This window comes from Andrographis paniculata, unplaced genomic scaffold, assembly GCF_009805555.1.
Source record: "Andrographis paniculata isolate CXL003 unplaced genomic scaffold, ASM980555v1 Contig10END, whole genome shotgun sequence".
In the NCBI taxonomy this organism is placed as follows: Eukaryota; Viridiplantae; Streptophyta; class Magnoliopsida; order Lamiales; family Acanthaceae; genus Andrographis; species Andrographis paniculata.
This window is the reverse complement of record NW_026137380.1, coordinates 2,432,019-2,453,570: the sequence shown is the minus strand read 5'-3', so window position 1 is coordinate 2,453,570 and position 21,552 is coordinate 2,432,019. Positions and strand designations below refer to the sequence as shown.

The 21,552-nt window shown below is 39.2% G+C and overlaps 6 protein-coding genes across 12 annotated transcripts; 1 reads left to right on the top strand and 5 right to left on the bottom strand.

Annotated features, from left to right (window-relative positions):
- The first annotated feature begins 627 nt into the window (after positions 1–627).
- On the top strand, positions 628–5,964 carry LOC127245002 (uncharacterized). 4 transcript variants are annotated; one of them, XM_051265654.1, is made up of 8 exons: positions 628–1,126; positions 1,219–1,356; positions 2,070–2,273; positions 2,374–2,438; positions 2,530–4,123; positions 4,221–4,402; positions 4,550–4,718; positions 4,793–5,964. In XM_051265654.1, the coding sequence occupies exons 3-8, from the start codon at positions 2,132–2,134 to the stop codon at positions 5,455–5,457; spliced, it is 2,817 nt and encodes a 938-aa protein (XP_051121611.1). In that variant the 5' UTR covers positions 628–1,126; positions 1,219–1,356; positions 2,070–2,131; the 3' UTR covers positions 5,458–5,964. The 4 variants fall into 4 exon arrangements, with proteins under 4 accessions (XP_051121611.1, XP_051121617.1, XP_051121622.1 ...); XM_051265660.1 differs by having other exon boundaries at positions 1,214–1,356; XM_051265665.1 differs by having other exon boundaries at positions 628–1,356; positions 2,122–2,273.
- LOC127245065 (uncharacterized) lies at positions 5,856–6,757 on the bottom strand. The gene is made up of 3 exons (XM_051265709.1): positions 6,658–6,757; positions 6,454–6,539; positions 5,856–6,374 (listed from the first exon to the last, which is right to left on the bottom strand). The coding sequence occupies exons 1-3, from the start codon at positions 6,733–6,735 to the stop codon at positions 6,119–6,121; spliced, it is 420 nt and encodes a 139-aa protein (XP_051121666.1). The 5' UTR covers positions 6,736–6,757; the 3' UTR covers positions 5,856–6,118.
- Positions 6,663–10,619, bottom strand: LOC127245041 (uncharacterized). 4 transcript variants are annotated; one of them, XR_007837360.1, is made up of 4 exons: positions 10,130–10,619; positions 8,321–8,450; positions 7,776–7,881; positions 7,430–7,556 (listed from the first exon to the last, which is right to left on the bottom strand). XR_007837360.1 is itself a non-coding variant. In XM_051265695.1 (3 exons), the coding sequence occupies exons 1-3, from the start codon at positions 10,535–10,537 to the stop codon at positions 6,740–6,742; spliced, it is 558 nt and encodes a 185-aa protein (XP_051121652.1). In that variant the 5' UTR covers positions 10,538–10,619; the 3' UTR covers positions 6,663–6,739. The 4 variants fall into 4 exon arrangements, 3 of the variants coding, with proteins under 3 accessions (XP_051121652.1, XP_051121645.1, XP_051121660.1); XM_051265695.1 differs by lacking the exons at positions 7,430–7,556; positions 7,776–7,881 and adding an exon at positions 6,663–6,759; XM_051265688.1 differs by lacking the exon at positions 7,430–7,556 and having other exon boundaries at positions 7,828–7,965.
- A 280-nt stretch (positions 10,620–10,899) lies between these two features.
- On the bottom strand, positions 10,900–13,320 carry LOC127245030 (rop guanine nucleotide exchange factor 3-like). The gene is made up of 7 exons (XM_051265678.1): positions 12,815–13,320; positions 12,603–12,719; positions 12,368–12,522; positions 12,202–12,276; positions 11,784–12,080; positions 11,364–11,714; positions 10,900–11,250 (listed from the first exon to the last, which is right to left on the bottom strand). The coding sequence occupies exons 1-7, from the start codon at positions 13,137–13,139 to the stop codon at positions 11,110–11,112; spliced, it is 1,461 nt and encodes a 486-aa protein (XP_051121635.1). The 5' UTR covers positions 13,140–13,320; the 3' UTR covers positions 10,900–11,109.
- Positions 13,321–14,075: 755 nt separating this feature from the next.
- On the bottom strand, positions 14,076–16,027 carry LOC127246930 (polyadenylate-binding protein 2-like). The gene has a single exon (XM_051268591.1). It carries the CDS (start codon positions 16,025–16,027, stop codon positions 14,180–14,182), a length of 1,848 nt encoding a protein of 615 aa, XP_051124548.1. The 3' UTR covers positions 14,076–14,179.
- A 1,826-nt stretch (positions 16,028–17,853) lies between these two features.
- On the bottom strand, positions 17,854–19,685 carry LOC127245026 (hydroquinone glucosyltransferase-like). The gene has a single exon (XM_051265672.1). The coding sequence runs from the start codon at positions 19,562–19,564 to the stop codon at positions 18,017–18,019; it is 1,548 nt and encodes a 515-aa protein (XP_051121629.1). The 5' UTR covers positions 19,565–19,685; the 3' UTR covers positions 17,854–18,016.
- Positions 19,686–21,552: the final 1,867 nt, after the last annotated feature.

Here is a 21,552-nt window from a genome sequence, read left to right as displayed (position 1 = left end):
TAGAAAAGAAGATCAAACCTGTACTAATATCGTGGAGAATCATCGATTCCAGTTAACTTTCACCGTGTTCCTAAATCTATGAGCTAACCCTGCCGATTCAGATTTATTTATTGCAGGCAGGCAGGCAGGCAAGGAGACGAGCTGGAAGGAAACACACCCACACACTGTAAAGTATTTATCTTTCATGGTGAGTTGTGCCCTCTGACTCTCCCTGCTTTTTAGGGTAGTTGTAGTATAATTATTAAGGATAGTTCCAATCTTGATATGCTCCAAATTTTGCCATCTTATCCAAGAAAACCATTCTGTAGCGGCATGTTTATGTTGGCTCAATGCATCATGTGTGTGTGTCTACGTGTGTCCTAGCTGGTGGGGGTGAGATCTGGGATTGTATATTTTGAGGGTCCCACCTTTCCTACATTCAGCCGCACAGGTGGCACCGTATGCATACAATTCTCCCCCCCTCGTTCGTTGCATCGTTATCAGGACTCAGTGATCAGCACAATTGTCCCCGCTCCTCAGAAAAGCGACCCCCACACACTTTCTAACTTTTCCTTTCATTTTAATTATCAGCAATATATTATACTATAATTTATATCTGCGTTTCTGTCTTCAATGGCTGCCCCACGCCTAACTCCTTTGCTCCATTTTAATAAGTGGGCTTGTGATTTTCTACTCTGGCTCTCCCTCTTTTTGGTCGGTGTGGAATTGGATTCTCCTCCACCAGCGAGATAAAGTTTTGGTTTTCTTGTTCTTTCTGAGTTTTTTTATGCTGTCTTTACCTTCTTCCTTTGTGCACCTTAGTGCTTGTAAATATTCATATCAGGACTTGGGGTTTTGTGAGTTTATTTTTTATAGGAAAATATTTTGTGGGGTGATTTAGGATCTTGTCAGGTTTGTGAAAGATTTTTTTTCTTCTATTTTTTCGCAGTTGGTTTTTTCCATCTCGTTCGTCTGAATTGCCTGGAAAGGTTTGTAGTTCCTTGTGATAAAAAGCTAAACAGATAGACACAAGGGATTTCGATATGAAATTCTGATTAGTAAGGCCGGTTGAAGGGGAAATTTTGTTTTTGTTTTTTTTTTTTGGTTTTTGTGAAGGCAGTCCTGTGATCAGTTAAATCTCAGAAAGGTTGGGAAACCGATATCTTGTGATCGGATCTTTCGGAAATTTGTTCGTCATTTAATAGACTTTCTGATAAAAATAGTTTTGTTGAAGGGAAGATCACATTGCCACTGCCAACCACAATTCAAGGAGAGAAAAAGTCAAAAAAACCTTTTCCTTTACAAACAGAGGCTATCAAAATTTTCCTGTATTCTTGAGAGTGGATCTTTTGGCCGGACGTTTACATCAAATTTCAGGTACAATTTCATATATCCTCCCTCTATTATTGGATTTCTCTGTATAGATTTGCCTGTATTGGTTCAACCCCTTTTTTTTCTCGTTCATTTCTGTTTCAAAATGACCTCAATTGTATCACATTCGTCTACATACTCAGGTCCCTTTTTTTTCTGAAAGATAACAAATATCTGCAGTGTATTGTTAATCGGACTGGTTCTACTAAAAAGGCAAAAAATAAAATTGAAAAAACTCTTACAGAATTAGTCTGGGGGTTTAGATTGGCTTCTTCTTTACACTTTTTTGGACTGCATTGCAGATTTAGAGAAGAAGATAGATAGATGCGTACAGAACAATTTAATACATTGTATTTAGCATTTTACAAAATTATTTATTTTTATATTAATAGAATTATTTGTGTAATATCAATATATAATTACTTACAATTTTTAAAAATAATATATATTATTTGTCCTTTATATGCATCCAAACCTTTTTTTCAATAAAAAGTGGCATTTTCACGCCTCAATCCAATTATGTACTTTTAAATATATTGCTTAGACTCCTACTTTTTATTTATTTATTTATTTTTTATCCGAAATTCAATAGGCAAGTCACGTAAAATGTAAGACTAGTTTCTGAGTTTTGATACGACACATGGCAGAAATCATGGAACATTTAATCCTTAGAGAATTAGCAGTAAGGGCAGCTACTAATCTTGCCCATTTTATTTCAGTTTATGCACTTTTTGAAGAGGAGAGATAGATGAGATCTTAAGCATTCTGTAGATAACTTCTTATGGCAAAAAGATCACAAAGGCGTCCTTCAAGAGCCCAAGCAGGTTGCATATGGAGTTTAATCAGCATATTTGCATTCCGCAATGGGAAATCCACCAGACGATTGCTTTCAGATAGAAAGCGAGTGAGCAAGCAGACTCCTGGTAGTAGCATCTTCATTATAAAAGTTTTCATTATGTTATGTTTGTTCCTGATTAAATTTGGATTCATGGTATTTGACGCTCCCGCTGCTCGGTTTTCTAGGCTCTGGACCGTCAAGTAGCCAAATAATTCTCTCAGGCCAAATTGAAAAATGTGAGGATAACATGGTATGTTCTGGTGCAATGCCCAAACCTAATTTGCAGTTTTGTTGCCGACTTTCATTTTTTGCTATCTAATTGATTATCTTTAATTAATCAGCATACGGCAGTGACAGATGCTGTCAAAACCAGTGTGAAGGAGCTTATTGAAGTAGACATGTTCAATGAGCAAAGCTCAAGAACTAATCTACCAAAAGATTCTGAGTTAAGTCGGGAACAAATTAATTCGAGGCATAAAAATAAGACAAACAGCAGTCAAAAGAGAAGGAACAGAAGCAGCATTAAGTCATGGGACATGGATATCTCGGCACTTTTTGGTGCTGCAGAATGCTTTCCTGAACACTCTAACAACCTTCCAGAGGACAAGCCTCCAGATGATCTTGATCTAGAAAAATTAATGGATGAATTGTCCCAGATTAGCCAGAGTAAGATGAACTGCTCGAAGCATGATGAACTCGGTGATCTTGATACACCATCCAATCATGCTGCTATGTTAGTTGAAGAAAAAATAGCTGCAGCGATAAAAACAGTCATAGAAGAGCGGATGAGCGGCAGTCCGCACTTCGGGGAACAAGGGAATATTTTGTGCTCAAAAGATTTTGTGGATGCTCTGCAGACCTTAAGTTTAAACAAAGGTTTATTCTTGAAAATACTACAGGATTCAAATTCAGCACTGGTCAAGCACATCCAAAATTTCGAAGAAGCTCAGATGGACAAAGGCCGAACTCTCAGTCCTTTGCCTGGATCCAATTTATCGGAGGAGAAGCATACTAGCTTAAAATCTGATGAATCTAGTGGCCGTAAGCACCGAAATTTCTTCCGAAGGAGGAGCAAATCACTGGATACCTATCCCTCAGGGGTGGACAAGGACCCTCAGTCTCTAAATAAGATTGTAATTTGGAAGCCTTTGCCAGCAGGTTCACAGAGTCTGCAAACTGGTATTCCCGCAAACAACTCTTCGTATGATAAGATCCAAAATGACCGAAATGCATCCCATTTCTCTTTCACGGAAATTAAAAGAAAGCTAAGGCATGCAATGGGGAAGGATAGGCAGGGAATTTCTCCTGACAGGCTGATCCCGAAATTGCCTTCAAAGCCCCAAGTTGGGATCAATGGCAACAAAGGTGCCTCTGGAGAAGCATTGGCCTGGAGATCTCCAAATAGGAACCATTTCTATACTGAAAGATTTGCAGTATCTTCGCCTAAAAAGGGTGAAGCAGTTGATAAGGTAAAAGACAAAGGCTCACTTGTGGAAAATGAACACTGCCAATATTCACGACCTGGTGTATCTAATATCTATATAGAGGCAAAGAAACATCTTTCGGAGATGCTGAATAATGGAGATGATGTAGAGCCCATTGCCGGGCTTCTTCCCAAATCTCTTGGCAGGATCCTGTCTCTTCCTGAGTATAATGGTTCCCCTAGCTGCAGCCCTCGGAGGCGTGACGATGGAGTCTTTATTACTGCCCAGATGAGATTATCACCACAAGGCACATCTAAGAATAATGTGGGTGGTCTTTTTCAAGAAAAACTCAATGACCATCCAAGCCCGAGAAGGCAAAATTTGGAGAGCCAACCATGTGTCCCCAGCATTGTCTGTCAGGACAAGGAACAGTCTCTCAAAATGAATGCTGATGATCTGAAGTGTCGTTCAGAACTTCGATCCTTTACCCAAGATGCTACGACTCCTGAAGGTACATTCTACCATTCTCTTTCTTGATAAGTTCAAAGGCATATCTGTACTTGGAAGAATATTTTCTCAATCTCACTGTGCAAACTTCCATTTGATAGCATCTGAGATTGAAGAAAGGACAGAATCTAAGATTCAGGAAGAGGAATCAGTTAATGGTATTACCCCTGAGCCTTCCGGTACTTCATTGGATGGAGATTTGCAGAAAGTAGGTGCTAGTGAAGTAGATAATGGAGAAAATGCTTCAGCGACATTGAATGATTCCATCCCGAGCTTCAAATTAGTAAGTTCCTTTATTTCATTCTCATTCCGTAAAGACTCAGTTGGTTACACCCCTGCCTGCCTGCCTGCCGAATATGCTATCTATGGCTGTTTTGTTTAATTGTAATTTTCTCACCATAGTACTTCTCTTGTACATTCTCTTTCAAAGGATTTATATGGCAAGGATCAAATATCTCCTCCGCATTCTCCACTAAGCAGTAAAACCGAAGACTCCGACCGTGGATGTATCAAAGTGGAGCAACCCAGTCCGATATCTATTCTTGAGCCATTATTCACAGATGAAGATATCAGTCCAGCTAGCTCCATGTCTCGATCAGGTTAGATTGTGGACTTAAGGAAATGAAGCAGTCTCACATCTTTAATTTTGAAACACTTGTTTCTTGTCATTTAGGTGGGAAAGAAATTCAACCACGGCATATCAATTTTGAAGAGCAATCCTCCACAAGCGAACAGGGGATTTGTACCAGAATTTCTCAAGAGGGAGAGGAATCTGCATTTGAATATGTCGAAGCAGTCCTGCTCGGTTCGGGTTTGAACTGGGATGATTTTCTTTCAAGGTGGCTTTCTTCATACAAGATCCTTGACTCATCATTATTCGATGAAGTCGAGCTATTTTCCAGCAGGCCACGCCATGATCAGAAACTCCTCTTCGACAGCGCCAATGAATCCTTGAAGGAGGTGTGCGAATCTTATTTTGGATGCTTTACAGGGATATCACGTGATAAACCTAACAACCGACCAGTCCCAAAAGGGATGGATCTTATTCATGAGATATGGCAACGAGTCGAAGGACATCTATTTTCACATCCACAGCCTCCACCCCCTCTGGACCAGCTTGTCAAAATAGACCTGGCAAACTCTGGAAAATGGATGTACCTCCAATCTGATATCGAGCTTATTGGTTCTGAAATGGAGGAGACCATTTTTGATGAATTCTTGGACGACTGTGTTATGAGCTTCATCGATGGTGTTTCAGAGCTCGAGCTTTCAGTGTTTCAAACTGATCCGCAGTCCAACTACAAAGCCATTGAAGTCACCGTATTGTGTAGTGCATAATTGTCTCAATTCCATAGGAGGAACACAACACGACCCGACAAAACACTCCTTTGCGCAGAAGAAGATGTATCCATCCGCCCATCCATCGCGTACTGACTACATCTATCTGCAAACTAATTTCCAACCTGACATCAATCGGACTAAGGGTGAAGGAAGTTGTCACTTCGATGTGTTCTTGAGCAAGGAGAGTACAGGAGCATCTTCTTGCATAGAGTATGGATTGACACGGGGGGGTTTCTCATACAATAATCCAGTCTTGCTTTGATAGGTTTCATAAATAACAGATCCTTTTGCCTGACTCAAAAGCATCTGCGTGAGTCTACTCTTCAGGGGAAAGAGTAGAAGACACCATAAAAGATCGGTTTTGGTAGGTGGTTTGGTTCCGCAGACGATGAAGGAAGATCAATCATGTTTGCCTAGAACATGTTCAGTGTGTGAGTGAATGCTTGACATCATGTTTCTGGTTTGTGAACAAGTGTTCAATAATATCCTAAATTTAAATTTCTAGCTCATATCCTTCCAAATTGTAATAAAAAACAAAAAATAAAATTGCCCACGGATTGCGGGTTCTTGAACACACACAAGGGCTAACTGAATGAATGGTATGATTTTGTGAGAGTTAGCCTTCCCGCTTTAATGTAATGTGATGTAATATTTATGGTTATCGTCGGTTCTTTCTTTTTGCATTTAGAGGTGAGCTCAAACTCAAAGGTCTTCTCTTGGAGAAAGCTCTGGTTCTGCTTTCGGACTCATCTTCCTCGCTGTCTTCATCAACCTTTGCATTGGATGCCAAGTTCTCATCTCTCTTGTTTGCTTTCCTATTCTCCGTTTGCAGCTTCGAAAACAATTTTCTTTCGACGGGATTATTTGTAAGTGCAACCTTGGACTCTTTTGGAACAGTTGCACCAATGCCAAGCCTAGAGAAAAAACTCAAATATGAAAACTCAGCTAAAAAGTTAAAAGACTGTGTGTGTTTGTGTCTTAGCGAGCTCTTACCCAGCCGGACGCCCTTCCAGTTCCACTGAAGGGGACTTCTCGTCATGTGAGGAGGATTTGCTCATGTTATTAACCCACTGCTCGGCCTGTAGTGTAAAAATATGCTCAATAAAAAATTTAAACCCTCCCCTCCGGACAAGTAAGTATATGCTTATTGGAACCAATACATTGATGCAGCAATTCAAAATGGAAAACATGCTTTACCAATTTGAATGCCCTGTCCAACTTCACCAACTGAGGCTGTGATTTTTTCTTCAGGTCCTCTTCAGTACTCGCAGCCATTTTGTCACTCGCAGCGCACCGCACCTGGATCGTTAGAAAAGACTCATAATGAGAACGATTGCAATATAAAAATCAAGAAACTTGTATTCATCATGCAAGAATTCATTGAAGGAACTAAGGATTTTGCCATAGCCAAGAGCTCTCTTCAAAGAAATTCAAAACCCAAATAAGTATAACCAGAGTGACATTGACATATACATCTATAAACATGAAAGCTGTCCCTGGCATCAGACAACAGAAACAAAGCTATATGTTCCCTAACCAACCCCCCAATAACCAGAATTGGAGTCAAACCACCTACGAAACCCCACACTTATTATGCAAACAGTAAATACATACCGATTTCTTTACTCAATTAACATCCTGTCAACTAATAATTAAAAAGAGATAATCGCACACACACAATCGAGTTCTAGTAATTTAGATCAAACACTTTTTCGCCACATGACAGGATGTAACCAAAATCCAAAAGGGAAGCATACCTGGTCTGAGTGGGCACTTACGCTGAAAATCGATACAACAATTTTAGGGCTGCCGGTTGGAATTAAAAAATCTACTGTTTAAGGAATAGAGGGACAAAAACAAAAAGTTAGGGTTCCTAGAAGCCTTGAATCACAAAGTGGATGGCGATGGAAGAAGACGGGGGTATTTCGGTGAGAGACTGCAGTGCAGATCGTCGAACTCTGCGGTATTTATTTGATAGTGCATTTGTTTTAGGTTATAGAAGTTGCAGTAACGAGGGAGGTCCCATTCCTATGACTCCCAAATCCAAATTCCAGCGCCGGTTGGCTCGGCTCCTTGTTATATGGCGTACAAAGCCACTGGTGACAATAATTATTTATTATATAAATAATTATAAATTAAAATTAAAATAATTAATTTATTTAATTAAAATTAAAAAAAATAATAAATTAAAATATTTAAAATAAGATTAAATATGTAATTATTTGAAAAATGATATAGTATATGAAACGGATAGAAACGGCAACATCGATATAGTATCTGGGACGAAAGAAGTAAAATTTCAACGAAATTTGTACCCTTTAAAATCGATGGAAAAATAACTGGTGTAGTGTAGATTCTTCTTACTGGCAGACTGGCAGCAGGAGGCAGTCTAGTGTAGTTTCTTCAAGTTGAAGCTCCAGTCTGTCCCAATTTAGGTTAGATTAGTTGCTCTGCAATTGGGCCTTTTTCTGTCAAGTCCACCACATCCAGTTCTATTTGGGCTCTCTTTAGAGAATAAAATATAAATAGTAAAAAATTAATATAATAAGATCGATGCACAAAATCCATATAAGGCTGAGAAACACAAATATTATTTTCCAGACAATAGCCATAAATGTTATGATGAAGTATGAAAAATTGAAGGGGCCGCCCACTCTGCACAGAACATGTCCCAAGAGACATTTTTCTAATTATCTCCAAATGCTGATGAATATTTCAAACCACAAGACATAGATAAAGTATGATCCAAGTCTAATTTTGAGATCCCAACAGGAAAACTACACTTAAACTTTGTATATTATGGCCGGTTCTTCGACGATTCAAATATGGATGTAGTTAACAATGGCATCAAGTGTCTTACTCTCTATGGCAGATTCTTCTATCCATTGAGAACTTTGTCTGCGCAGAAGTTCATTCTTCTCTCTTTTCTTCTCTTGTATTTTCTTTTCTCTTACCCTCCAATATTCAAGCTTCTCTGCTCTCTCTTTCATCTGCAATTTCCAACAAAGGATTACCGCATTGCATGCAAATTTTTTATAGACAAATGAAAAAAAAAAAAGATTACAACAATGAAATGTAACACAAACATTTCTTCCGCAGGTGCATGAGCACACACATATAACTATGAAGATTGCTATTCTAACATTTCCAATTAGATGGGCAGCAGACAGCACTAAACTGTAAGAAGAGTAATACTTCCTAGAGAAGAAAATAACAATAGTTGTCTCAACAGATCCTTGATAGAAACATCCTGTTTACTTATCAGAATATTTCTAGCTTGTTCGGAACAGAAACATGTACTGTTTCTTGAAACTAATATAATTATATGCACATTTACGACAAAAACAATGGATACAAGCTTTTGAGGAACTTACTCTGCCAGTATGAAAACAACACTGTTGATTACATTAAAATGTGAATTCAAAACTGTCACTGGTGTTTTAATAATTGAATTTTTCATCCTCAAATGTTTGCTACCAAATACCTATCCTGATGAGGTAGTGGGGAAAAGGTTCATACAAGTTGTGCCTTCCAGCTGAGACATGATCATTCACGGAAACTGTTTCGGTGCCCTAAGTCCCATCAACCTGAACTCCCCTCTTAGAGTTGGAGGGAAACTCCATTATGAATACTTGGATGAGGAGCTAAACTAGCATACGCACTTTGTATTTCCTTTATCTATCCTTTTTTCTTTTTTTATGTGGAACTGGATTATAATCTCCCTGCTAATATTTTCTTGTAAGATTCAGGCAGACCTGGGTGCAACTATATTGGCAAATGTAACAAAAACATAGGAACACATGGGGGCATGTATCAATATAGACAAACAGAAAGGTGATGGTATCCACGATCCAGTATCACATGCTTTTTGGAGCTACCCGTCTGAGCCTGGTTAGCTTATTCACAGAACAAAAAAATTACAACCACACCACACATAATTAGATATTGGATATATAATGCAACGGAATAAATAATGGAATCAGCTGGTTCTACTTAATCTTTAAGACAATATTCTTTAGTTTCTTATCTGCATGAATTTCGTGAGACTTCTTGAGTCACTTTAAATAAAGCTTTAGTTTAAACCGAAGTCAATAAATTAATTTTTCCGCATCTCCTACTACTGGTTTCTACTAGCTTCACAACCTATTCCGTCAATCAACTAATAAAGATGATCTGAATCAGTACACTAGAAGATTTTATAATCACATAAAAATGCAAGACTTTTATGTGTGATACACTCAGATCATGCTCAGGGGCATAACTTAATTCTTATAATAAAATAGGCAAAATGTACTACTTCAACATATTTCCTACCCCTGTTAGTGGCTGAGAATTAGAACTAAATCAGGATCCAATTTTGGTTCGATTAAGGCACAAGCGCTATAATTCCCTGAGGCCACTCTGGCACACACAACTACCTAAAGCGGAAGTTCATCCTTTTGGGTTAAAAATCTACTATAATTAAAGTTATGAAATGAATGCATAATAGTGCCAGTTAGAAAAACGATTATATGTAACACATGTGATGTTATGAGCTACGACGTTTAGAAAATTGCTCGATACTTTACCTCAGAATGCATCTACCAAGTTAAATGAAAATTCGCGTGAATAGAAACAATACGAACTGAAACGAAACCAATCTCAAGATGAGCAAGGAAGCTTCACATACCAACATTTTCCGGAACTCCTGTTCCGCAGCCTCTCTCTCAATGGCCTCCGCTTTCTTCTTCGCATCCTTCGCCGCTTTCCTCTCCTCGTTCACGATCCTCAACGCCTCCTTCCTGGCCTCGTCCTTCCGCATCTTCTCGATTCTCAGAAACTCCATTTCCTTGATATACTCCTTGCGGATCTGCTTCACTTTGCGATCGTAGTCACGGCGGAGGAAAGCCAACTGCGCGGCCGCCTCCTTTGGAGTCCTAGGGGGATTCCAGGAGTTCGCGTAAGAAGTCGGTGGGAGGAATTCGTGGAGGCTACGATGAGAGTGAGGACGCTCGGAAGAGGTAGTGGTAGTGGTAGGAGCGGTGGAGAACCGACGGAGAGAGGCGGATCGACGGAGGAAGTGGCGTGAGAGAGCCATGAGGGTTTGTGAGACTTTTTGGGACTCTATGAACTGGTTGGGGTTGGGGTTGGGGTCGGAGATTTATGTGACACTTACTTCCGAGAGGCATTTCTTTATTTCTTTATATGTTGTTAAGCTTCTACTCTACATTTTTTGTCAATAAAAATTATACTAGTATTAATTAAAATATATTAATTATTATGTAAAATAAATAATAATTTTTTATTATTTATTGTGGAAGTTAAGATTTAATTAAAAAAAAAAAAAAAAATCAAGAATGGAATGCAAATTGCAATTTATTCTACATATATAGCGCCTGTGACACTCCAAGAGTGCTTGGCAATGTCGGTGATTAGAAATTTATGCATAGAAGAGCGATCTAAATAACAGTATATCTTTTTATTAAGAAGTGGAAACAATATAATAATAGCTACCATCTATCTATCTATCTATCTATATTGTAGCTGCTTGATGACATATCTATCTCTCTCTCACTGATCATAAACAAGTTAGGCAGGCATCTTCATTCATTCGTTCTGCTTTCCTAAGAACCAGACAGACCTAACTTCTAATTTGCTGCTTGGATTGAGTCAGTAATCCTGCAGGATTTGGCTTTGGCTTTGGCTTTGGGTTTTGTCTAGGGAAAGAACGTCTTCAATCCAAGCAACAACGTTGAATGCCAGGCCCTCCAAGACTCTGGAATAGCTCTCCAGCACTGCCTGCCCCACATCCTGCACCAACCCAAACAACCTTAAATCTTGATTGGATCGGATCCATCACTCACTGTTATACATATATATATATATATATATAGAGAGAGAGAGAGAGAGAGGAAACGACGTGCCTTGTTGTATTGGATCTTGCTCATGTCCAATGTGGTTTGCGAAAGTTGAGGATATCTTTGCTTCAAGCTGAAGAGCAAAGTTTCTGCTCTTTCTGCTAACACATGGTTCTTCTCAGAACCACCCTGATCTCTAACCATGCCACCCCATGACAACGAGGAGGAGGACTTTGACTGAGCCGCCATCCCCATTTTTCGACGCCATATCACCATCGAGGCTTCAACCCTGTCCGCAAGCTTGAGGGCTTCATGCTCAGAGCTAATGTTGAGACAGTCCAGCAGATGATCCGGCAAGAAAGTTTCCACGCTGTGCATGTGCCGGTAGATTGTGTCTCCCGCGCTCGCTTTTCCACTCTGTCATTGTCACTCATTCATTAAATATTTCAGCTTTTATTAATTTCAACTTCATTACTTGGTTACTACCTTGGGAAGGGATGCAATGTAACATTCTGGAATCTGCATTTCAGCAAGAATGCTGCTGTTTATAGCCATTGCCGCCTTGTGAATCTGGCTGGCGCAGTCGCGCTTTTGCCTCAATTGCTGCTTTGATTTCTCAGACAGCCCGTCAGGGGAGACGCATGGAATCGGCAGCCACCATTTCTCTTCTTTGGGCTGCGAATGAATGATCCTCCTGAATGACCCCGAGCATCGGGAGCTTCCGGAACTTCTTCCCTCGTCTGAATACCAGAACTCTGTCTCTTGAAAGCTGTCCAGAATATCCTGTGCCCATTCATGAACATGTGATTTTTATTTACACTTACTTATTGGAGCAGGAAAACTCACACTTGGAAAGAAGTAGGATTTCTTGACTACAATTCGATGTAGTATTATTATTATTTACCAGAAGCATTGCATCAAGTTTTCTCAGGGCAGGTAGATTAATGGATATATCTGATCTTATCGTACTTGTCATCACCTGCAGTTATGATTTCAGACATTGTAAAAAAAGTGTTGAGAGAATAAAAATTAGCCAAATTTGGATGCATGTATGTTGAATGTGGTGTGACCTCCAAAGCTGTTCCATCTTTTAATGTCTGAACCGTGGGAGTGAATTCAACAATGTAATCACATATTGCTAGAAGACACTTCATTTCCCTCTTCCACATTAGTTTGTTGTCTGAATGCAGGGGCTCTAGTTTCTGGTGTTTGCCAAATACAGAAGCTGCATATTGAAACCAAAACCTTGAAGTTTGCCATAAGAAAGGTAGGGTGGGGTAGGAGAGAGGAGGATGTCCACAATACCATAAAGGTTTGTAATGGCATTTGAGATGGTGACAGCACTGCAAACTCCCTTCCCACTTCCAGACATGTCCTCTCCCAGCAACAACTTTGAGAATCTCTCCTTCATCAGCTCTAGCTCTGCAATAATCCTTCATTAATCCACAAAACAAATAGGCAAAACAAAAAAAGTTCAATCTTGATGGCCAAATGAAATAGGTTAAGAAAAATTTCACCTAAATCTGCTGTGTCTTCTTCATCCATCATCTCATGCTTGTTCTGTTTTAGGCCTAGTCTCGAAAACTTTGCACAGATCAGAGAGTTGCGGCCCGGCCAGCAGATGGGAGAGGCCACCTCAGAATAGCTGTTGTCGTCTGTGTGCTCTGAGGAGAACCCTGAGGCCTCAGAGCTACTCCTGCAGTAGGCGAAAGAGTCGCCACTCAAGATGGAGTAACTTGTGATTTCTGTGAAAGATTGATCAGTTGGACATGCTGAAGAAGGTGAGGAGGCATGGCGTCCCATTTCATGACTATCATCAGAGTTTGATATGCTGCTCTCCATTTGCTGCTTGCTGTCTGATCCTCAGATTCTTGAGTCTGGTCTAATGCTGTCTCGAATTCCCAGACGAGATCAGAGATCAAGGACACAATGATGAAATACAAAGAAGGCTTTAGATTGAATGGCTTGGATGCAAGCAAAACTACAACGGAACTAAGAAGAAGGAAGAAATATTTGGAATGAAGAAAACTGAAACTTTGAGAATATAAAATTCAAATCAGCCAGCAGTTAAAAAAAAGGGAGCAACGGTATGTTACACTTTTTCCTTTTTTTCTACGTACCTTTTAATGGTGGAAACAGTTTGAATTTGAACAGTGAAAATTGAATGAAATGGAATACTACCGTTTGAAAAAAAAAAAGAAGAAAAGCTTTTGCCCCCTCCCTCCCTCCCTCCATAAATGGTCCTGATTCATCTCAGAATCATATTTTGAAATAATTGATATCAGAATCTTGATCCATTAATTATGTCATCTCTTGAGACAAAACTCGAGCCTTGGTGGTCGATCTAATGTTTTTTCTTTTCTTTTCTTTTTGTCTTCATCAATTTTTTTGTCATGAAACTTTTGGTAAGAGAGCAACGTGGTCAACTGATAGACGTGCACTCCATTACTTTGACTATGATAATAACTAAAGCTTCTTCACATAACGTGCACTTGAGTGGTGGCATATTTGTTAAGAAGTGAAGAAGAAAGAGCCATACAATACTACAAGTTCTTGTCTTCAATCAAACAAAAAAAACCAAAATGGTCTCACTCTATAAGAATGCATTGGTCAAATATCCACTCTTTATTATATGAGCATGTGTATTTTTGCCAATCTCCAAAGCATCGACTTTAAAACAAGAAAATTAAAAACAACTAATGAAAATTAAGGAGCTAAATCCATAATTTGTTGGTTAATATTAAAAATAAATTATGAAAATTCAAAAATTACATTGTATTAATCAAAATGGGTCATAAAAATAATAAATTCAAACCTAAATAATCTAATCTAGCAAAAAAAAAAAAAATGTGTAAAAATGAATGAAATTCGTGGTTGATAGACTAGGAGGCGAGCTGATTGGCAGAGCTGTTACCCGGCGCCAGAGGTGGGGCGTTCCTCAGCAAATCCCCAGCCTCGGCAACTTTAGCTTTCAGAGCTTCTGGCGACTCCAGCAAATGCAAAACCTCAGTCTGGTCCATCTCCAGTAGCATTCCCGTGATTTTGGCAGCATGATCGTGCTCGAGCTGATCGACGAGCGGGTACAAGTACTCGCCCAAGATCCTCCTCTTATATTCGGGCTGAGCACTTGCGAGAGCAGTCGAGATTGACACGGGCTTTGGGGCGACAACGGCATCTTGGGGAAGCATGGTGCCCACGTCAAATGGAACAGACCTCATCTCTGATGCAGCTGGCGCCATGGCGCCAGGAGGGTACCCGTACATCCTACCCTGAGGAACCGTTTGGGGCAGCATCATAGCCATAGGAACAGGTTGCTGATTTTGTTGTCCACATCTTCCAGCAGGGCGGGGGCGGGGGCGGGGGCGTTGGCCCTGTTGCCCCGGTGGGACTACAGGAACAAAGAAATTATGAATTGGAGCCCCACCTGGACACATTCCGGGAGCAAGGTGTGGCTGATAGCCGTATCCGGCCTGAGGAGGAACTATGGCCGGAGGACCTTGCCCAAAGTATAGTTGCTGCCCCATGGCAGCTGCAACAGGAGGATATATCGGCGGCATACGAGGACCAACGGGTGGAAGCATTGTCGGAACAGCTCTCCTTTGTGAAAACTGAGCCTGTAATCTTGCCGTCCGATCTTTTTTCCGCTCCGCCACTGCCACATACAGTGGCTTTCTGATCACCATTCTGCCATTCATCTGGGCAAGAGCACGAGCAGCCTCCGCTGAAGTTGAAAACCTAACAAATCCACAACCTTTGCTTACTCCAGTAGGACCAAGCATGACCTTGCAAGAAGTTATGGTACCAAATCCTGCAAACAGCTCTTTCAGCTTTTCATCGTCAATTTTATCGTCCAAGTTCTTGACATATAAATTAGTTCCTTGAACTTTGTTGCCAGCTTCTCGGGCAGTTTGATTTTGAAGTTCTTGCTCTCTCTCCGGCTTCTTCAGGGCTTTCCTAACGTACCACTCTTTTTCATCGAATTTCTTTCCGTTTAGAGCTTCAACAGCTTTAGCAGCATCATCAGCAATTTCAAAATTGATAAAACCAAAACATTTGGATTTTCCACCGCCGTCCCTCATCACTACACCACTAGTGACCTTCCCATACTCCCCAAAAATTCTCTTCAGATCATCATCTGTAGTAGACTCAGATAGATTTTTCACATAAACATTGTTGAACTTTGTCTCATTTATCGCCGTCTCCCTCTCCTGCTTACGATGAAAATGTCCAACATACACTTGTTTATCGTTGATAAGCATTCCATTCAACCTATCAATAGCACTTTGCGCCGCCTCTTGGGTATGAAATTGCACAAATCCATGACCCTTAGATTGGCCATTGGAGTATGTTGCTACCTTGCACGAAAGAATAGTCCCAAAACTTGAGAAGGTATCCCGTAACGCTTTGTTGTCGATTCCTTTGTCCAGATTCTTGATGAAGATATTTCCTGTGCCACTCCTCCGAATGCTTGGATCCCGACGAGAGTACATAATTCGAATCGGCTGGTTATTCAGAGGCGTGAAATTCAACTCTTCTATAGCTCTTGCCGCATCCTGGGGATGGTTGAAATTAACGTAACCATATCCAAGGCTGAGTAGAGTGCCAATGTCCCTGCAAATCCTAACAGACGCCACCTGGCCCACCTGACTAAAAAGATGGTAAATCTGCGACTCAATCACATTCCCATCCAAATCGCCCACATAGAGCGAAGTCGATTGATTCTGCGCCATAATTCCCCCAATGCACAATCTATCAATCTTTCTAGGGTTTTTTCAGTAAATAAGCGAAAGAAAGAAGAGAGAGGAATACAACGCAGATGAATAACAGAAGATCGAAAATCGGAGAGACGCGGGTTGTATATTTGAGAAATAGATCTCTCTGATAGTGCGTTATGTGTAGAAACAAATTATGAAAACGGGCATATATATACATACAGGCAATATACTCGAAATCTAAAATATAATAGCATCAAATCTAAATCTAAAATTAAATATATAAAATATCTCAGTAACTAATATATTATGGAATATTTGGCAATTAGATTATAATGTGATCAAATCTAATAAATTTAAAATTAAATATTTATAAGTATCTTAACAATTAATATATTAAGAGGATGTTTAACAATTAGATAATAGTGTCATCAAATTTAAATTTTAATATTTAAAATATCTCAATAAATAATATCTATAAAATGGTGTTTCACAATTAGTTATTAGTTGATTGTTAGCAAATTTTTAAATTTTTATTATTAATTATTAAAAAATAGAAATAAATTTAAATATTTATTTTTACTATTTTATAAAAACTTAATGTCATTTTATTGAAAAATATATGTTTCATTTAAAATAAATTTAATATAAAAATAAAAATTTATTAGTATATGTATTTTTATTAAAATATTTTTTAAATTTATAATTTTAAATAAATATATTTATTTTTAATAAAAAATTTATGTGATAAAAAATATATATATAAATTAATAATATTAATATTTTTATTTTATCTTTAATTAAAGAAATTTACAAATTTTTATAAAAGAAAAGTAACATATAAAAAATTATTATTAAAAAAATATTTGAAATTTTAATAAATATGTAATAAGAAATATATTAATATATATAAAATAATTAATTAATTTTAAAATAAAATAAAATAAAAAATTAATTTGAAAAATTGATATACACTGATATTTCTAAATTAATTTTTTGGACTAATTAAAAACATTAATTTATCAAAATTAATGTGAGGTCATGGGTTTAAATATTGACCTCTCTAGGTTCATCTACAACATATGGTTCGTCTAGTGTGACTTGTCTTGTCAGATCTTGTTTACAAAGTATTAGATTCGACCGAAGATTTATCCTGCACATTTTCGGTTAGCGGTGGCGGATTCTTATTTTATAAAAATATATATATATATATATACAATATAATATTACATTCCACTTAATTGGTCTTATTTTTTAAAAAAAATATAATTATATTTTAAAATTTATAATTTAATTTTTTTATTTTAAATAAATTATTTAATAATTTTAATTTTAATTTATAATTATAATTAAATACTTAAAACTCCGTACTTAAATTAAATAAAAGACAGAATGAATAATATTCCCTCTATCCCGGTGCAAAGTTGTCCGTAGATTTTTGAATATTAATGTTACAATGGGTTGAAGTGAAAAAGATAAAAAAATATTGTATGTAGTAGTATAAAAATAATAATATTTGTGTAATACAATATAAATTGAAATGATTTTGTTATAGATTAGAAATAGTAACCTGATGAAAATAAAAAATGAGAAGGGAGGGAGGATAATATGTATGCAGATGCAGTAGTAAATGGTTGGAGCCATACCTCAGAAGCATTTAGTGGTAGGCGCAGTCATTTCAAATTTCAGGTAATTTAAAAGATGGGATTCCACTCGCACAAGCTGTTGCGTTGAAGATTTCTTAATTAAATCCATTTGTAAGAGTGAATCAAATGAGCGAGGAGTACAAAGCTGGAATAATTTCAACTGCTGTTTGAAATTCGAATTAAAAACCACAATCTTGGTTGATCAATGAAGCTGACGGCTTTAGTCGTTCATTTTTAAATTCGAATTTGAATCACCCATGGCCTCTTTCTTTCTTTCTCGTAATCTCGAAATTATTTTCTTATATACTCATAATGCAATAATTAAACACGGAGGAGTCTTCTGACAGTTTCAATTAAGTTTTTAGACAGAAAGATGAGACACAGTGGCGGCCGCGTCGTCGCTCTTCCTCCACTGGGCTACCAACTCCGCCAGAAACTTAGTGGACTCTCCACCATCATTCTTCATATTATTATTGTCATCATTATCATTATTATCGTTACTCCTCCCGTCCCCGTCCCCGTCCCCGTCCCCACCACCATCAACTCTTTCTCCTCCAACGGCCACCGCCACCGCCGTCGCCGCCGCATTCTTGAGGGCCCTCATCCGATTCTTAATCCCTTTCCCTTCCTCCCCTTCCATCAGCCCCTTCACTGCCCTCGCCACCTCCGCCCTCCCCACCACCCCATCGCCGTCTTCTCTGGGCCTCAGCGCCACTTTGACCTCCTCCACCAGCATCACCGCGTTCATCCTCTGCTCTGCGTACAGCGGCCAAGCTATCATCGGCACTCCGTTCACCACGCTCTCCAGTGTCGAGTTCCACCCGCAGTGCGTCAGGAACCCCCCCGTCGCCTCGTGACCCAATATCTGCGCCTGCGGGGCCCACAACGGGACCACAACCCCCTGCTTCCTCGTCCTCTCCTCGAACCCTTCCGGCAGGTACGCCCGGGGGTCGTCGGAATTGTTGCTGTTGAAGTAGGAGGCGTTGGAGATGTTGCTGTTGGGGCGTCGCACCACCCACAGGAACCTCTGCTCGCTCAGCTCCAGCCCCAGGGCAAGCTCGATCATCTGAGCGTGCGACAGAGTCCCGCCGCTCCCGAAGGAGACATAGAGGACCGACCCGCCGGGCTGCTCATCCAGCCACTTGAGGAAGGAGGCACCCTCCTGATGCTGATCGGGCGTCTGGATCAGAGGCCCGATCGGATACACAGCTGGAATGCTGCAACTGTTGTCCTTCTTCTTCTTCTTCTTCTTCAGGAGCAGCGCCTCCACTGCGCCGGGCTCCAGCTCCCTGAAGGTATTGAGGATGATCCCATGGGCCATCCTGTACCTGCGTGCGTGATGGAGGACCCACTTATAGGCGTCGTTCCCTCGATCCTGAAGTGGGTCTAACAGATCCCTGCCGTGGATCGGGACGCATCCCGGAATCCGCAATTTCTCGGGAACCTGCGCGTACTCGCACGACACCGCCTCGTCCAGCGTGGGCAGGTAGAGGAACAGCGACAGGAGCATGGCGGTGGAAGGGAAGAAAATGTAGGGGGGGATACGGAGGTCGACCGCCGCTTGGAAGGCGTCGGTGCCGAAAAGATCGACGACAAGGGCGGCGGGGGAGGAGGAGGCGAGGGCGTCGCGGATGGAGGGCATGGACCGGGTGATGGTGAGAGAGATGCGGGTCTCGATTTTGACGTCGGGGGGGAGATCGTGGAGGGCGACGGGAGGGAGGAGGAGGCAGCGGACGGAGGGGGGGAGGGTGGAGAGGAAGGAGGACTGGGCCGGGGAGAGGGGCCCGTCGGTGGGGAGGATGAGGGTGGCGGAGATGGCGTGGCGGCGGTGGAGGGTGCGGGCGAATTCGACGATGGGGATGAGATGGCCCATGCCGGGGCTGGGGAGGAGGGCGATGTGGGCGTCCATGAATACCAGATGAGATAGAGAAAAGGGATAGTTGCAGTTGCAGTTGCAGTTGCAGAGCTGACAGAGGAGGGGGTGGAGGAAGAAACGAATGACTAAACAAGAAGAGCAGTTGGAGGGGGTGGGGGTGGGGGTGGGGGTGGGGGGATATTATATATAAGATGGATCACGGATGGATGAATGATATGGAAAAAGAGTAATTAGCCAGAGAGGCTACTTTTAAATTTTAATGGAAAATAAATAAATAATATTCGACCAGGAGCCAGGAGGTCATCAAAATCATAGTTAACCCATATTCTATTTATTTATAATTTCTAATTTTAAATTTTGGGATGGACACGCACGCCTCACGTCACACCTACGCCACCAGTTACCTATTACTCCCTATTACTTTCGTTCTACAGAAATTTTTTATATTTTTTTTTATCATATAATTTGTAATATTTTTTAAAAAATATAATTAAAGATTTTAATTATATTTTAAATTTTATAATTATTTAGATTTTAATTTATAATTATTTGTATTAATTACAGAATATATATATATTTTAAAATCATATAGTAAAATGACATATTTTTTTTGGACAGATGAAGGGAGCAGTACAATTACATTACCTAGGTTTACCTTTTACTGACTGATTGAGCCATTGAGTAGTGTGTCTTACCTTACCTAGGTGACCTGCTGCCAGCTGCCAGCTGCCAGCTGCTTTGGTTTGGCAGTACACAAACCCTATCCCGTACACAAAGCAGGTATCTATACTGATTTTCATGCTTTCGCAGGTGCCACACCACTCATGTGTCCAATTCAAAATATTCGTGTTTTTTATTTTTTTCTTTTTTATATATTTTTTTTGCAAAAGAGATAAAATTCATTTGTGATTCTATGAATTTATGCAAAATCTTTTATTCTTCTAAAATTATAATAAAAAATTACACAGATAGTTTAGTGAAAGTTACGAATATAGCTTTGTACAAAAACACAAATCAAACACATCCTAATTTTTTAAGACGGAATAAATATTACTCTAGCAACGTTTCAAGTTTATTATTGTATATATATATATAAGTAGACAAAATTTGGGGGGGCAGGGGCAGGGGCAGGGGCAGGGCGTTGGACCCCGCTCATCCTCAATGATTTGGCTTAGTTTGGTTACGTATGGATTGTGTCATGATGACCTAAGCATTGACGATGCGGTGACGACAACCATGTAATTGGAAAGGCGCGGGAGCAAGCATTTCACTCTAAAATAAAAATTAGTCAGATACAAGTCCGGAAAGGCACGGTGTGTTGGGAATGAACTCGTTAGCGTGACAATATGGTTCAAACATGTATTTTAGATATTGCCTCTCACATCAAATAAAATAAAATACATCTAATTTGCAAGCTATTACATTCTCGAAATTTATCATATCCCACGTTATAAAGAAAAAATAGTATAATAAAAAGTATGTACCTCAATTTATTCCTTCAAAATTTACTCTCCTATAATCATATAAGGCATTGCATTTGTCCAACATAATTTATCATTTCATTTTTTTTTAAATATAAATTATACATTTTAAATTTCATAATTTATCATTTTTTTTAATTTTAATTAAATTATTTAATTATTTTAAAAATTAATTATTGGGGTGCAAACTCAAATCCCACGTTGAAAATTGCGAAGAAAATTGCATCAATTATAAGTTCAAAGTGAACTCCACTTGAACGAGTCCTTTTGAAAAATATTCAAAACAAAATCCGTACGGGCTCATACTAGTTGGTCCAATCCCAACATTAATTAATAATTATTTTACTAATAATACAATCGGACAATTTATCTCAATAGCTATTAATTTCATGATAATAAATATATTCGTAAAATAATTAAAACTAATCAACATAATGTGGTTCTGTTCCGATTAATACATCACAGCTTAGTGGTGATATTTGTCATTTATTATAAATATATATTTTAATTTTAATTTAATGGTGATTATTATTTTTAAAT

Excerpts from the sequence above, each read along its gene's own strand:
- LOC127245002 (XM_051265654.1), top strand. The coding sequence starts at position 2,132 with ATGGCAAAAAGATCACAAAGGCGTCCTTCAAGAGCCCAAGCAGGTTGC. Across the intron at positions 4,124-4,220 it reads AGATGCTACGACTCCTGAAG|CATCTGAGATTGAAGAAAGG; the intron begins GTACATTCTACC and ends TCCATTTGATAG. Across the intron at positions 4,719-4,792 it reads TAGCTCCATGTCTCGATCAG|GTGGGAAAGAAATTCAACCA; the intron begins GTTAGATTGTGG and ends CTTGTCATTTAG.
- LOC127245065 (XM_051265709.1), bottom strand. The coding sequence starts at position 6,735 with ATGGCTGCGAGTACTGAAGAGGACCTGAAGAAAAAATCACAGCCTCAG. Across the intron at positions 6,540-6,657 it reads TGGACAGGGCATTCAAATTG|GCCGAGCAGTGGGTTAATAA; the intron begins GTAAAGCATGTT and ends TTTACACTACAG. Across the intron at positions 6,375-6,453 it reads CTGGAAGGGCGTCCGGCTGG|GCTTGGCATTGGTGCAACTG; the intron begins GTAAGAGCTCGC and ends TTTTTTCTCTAG.
- LOC127245041 (XM_051265688.1), bottom strand. The coding sequence starts at position 10,537 with ATGGCTCTCTCACGCCACTTCCTCCGTCGATCCGCCTCTCTCCGTCGG. Across the intron at positions 8,451-10,129 it reads AGGAGTTCCGGAAAATGTTG|ATGAAAGAGAGAGCAGAGAA; the intron begins GTATGTGAAGCT and ends TGGAAATTGCAG. Across the intron at positions 7,966-8,320 it reads AGAAGAATCTGCCATAGAGA|AGAGCCCAAATAGAACTGGA; the intron begins GTAAGACACTTG and ends TATTCTCTAAAG.
- LOC127245030 (XM_051265678.1), bottom strand. The coding sequence starts at position 13,139 with ATGGAGAGCAGCATATCAAACTCTGATGATAGTCATGAAATGGGACGC. Across the intron at positions 12,720-12,814 it reads AGAAGACACAGCAGATTTAG|AGCTAGAGCTGATGAAGGAG; the intron begins GTGAAATTTTTC and ends GGATTATTGCAG. Across the intron at positions 12,277-12,367 it reads AAGATGGAACAGCTTTGGAG|GTGATGACAAGTACGATAAG; the intron begins GTCACACCACAT and ends TCATAACTGCAG.
- LOC127246930 (XM_051268591.1), bottom strand. The coding sequence starts at position 16,027 with ATGGCGCAGAATCAATCGACTTCGCTCTATGTGGGCGATTTGGATGGG.
- LOC127245026 (XM_051265672.1), bottom strand. The coding sequence starts at position 19,564 with ATGGACGCCCACATCGCCCTCCTCCCCAGCCCCGGCATGGGCCATCTC.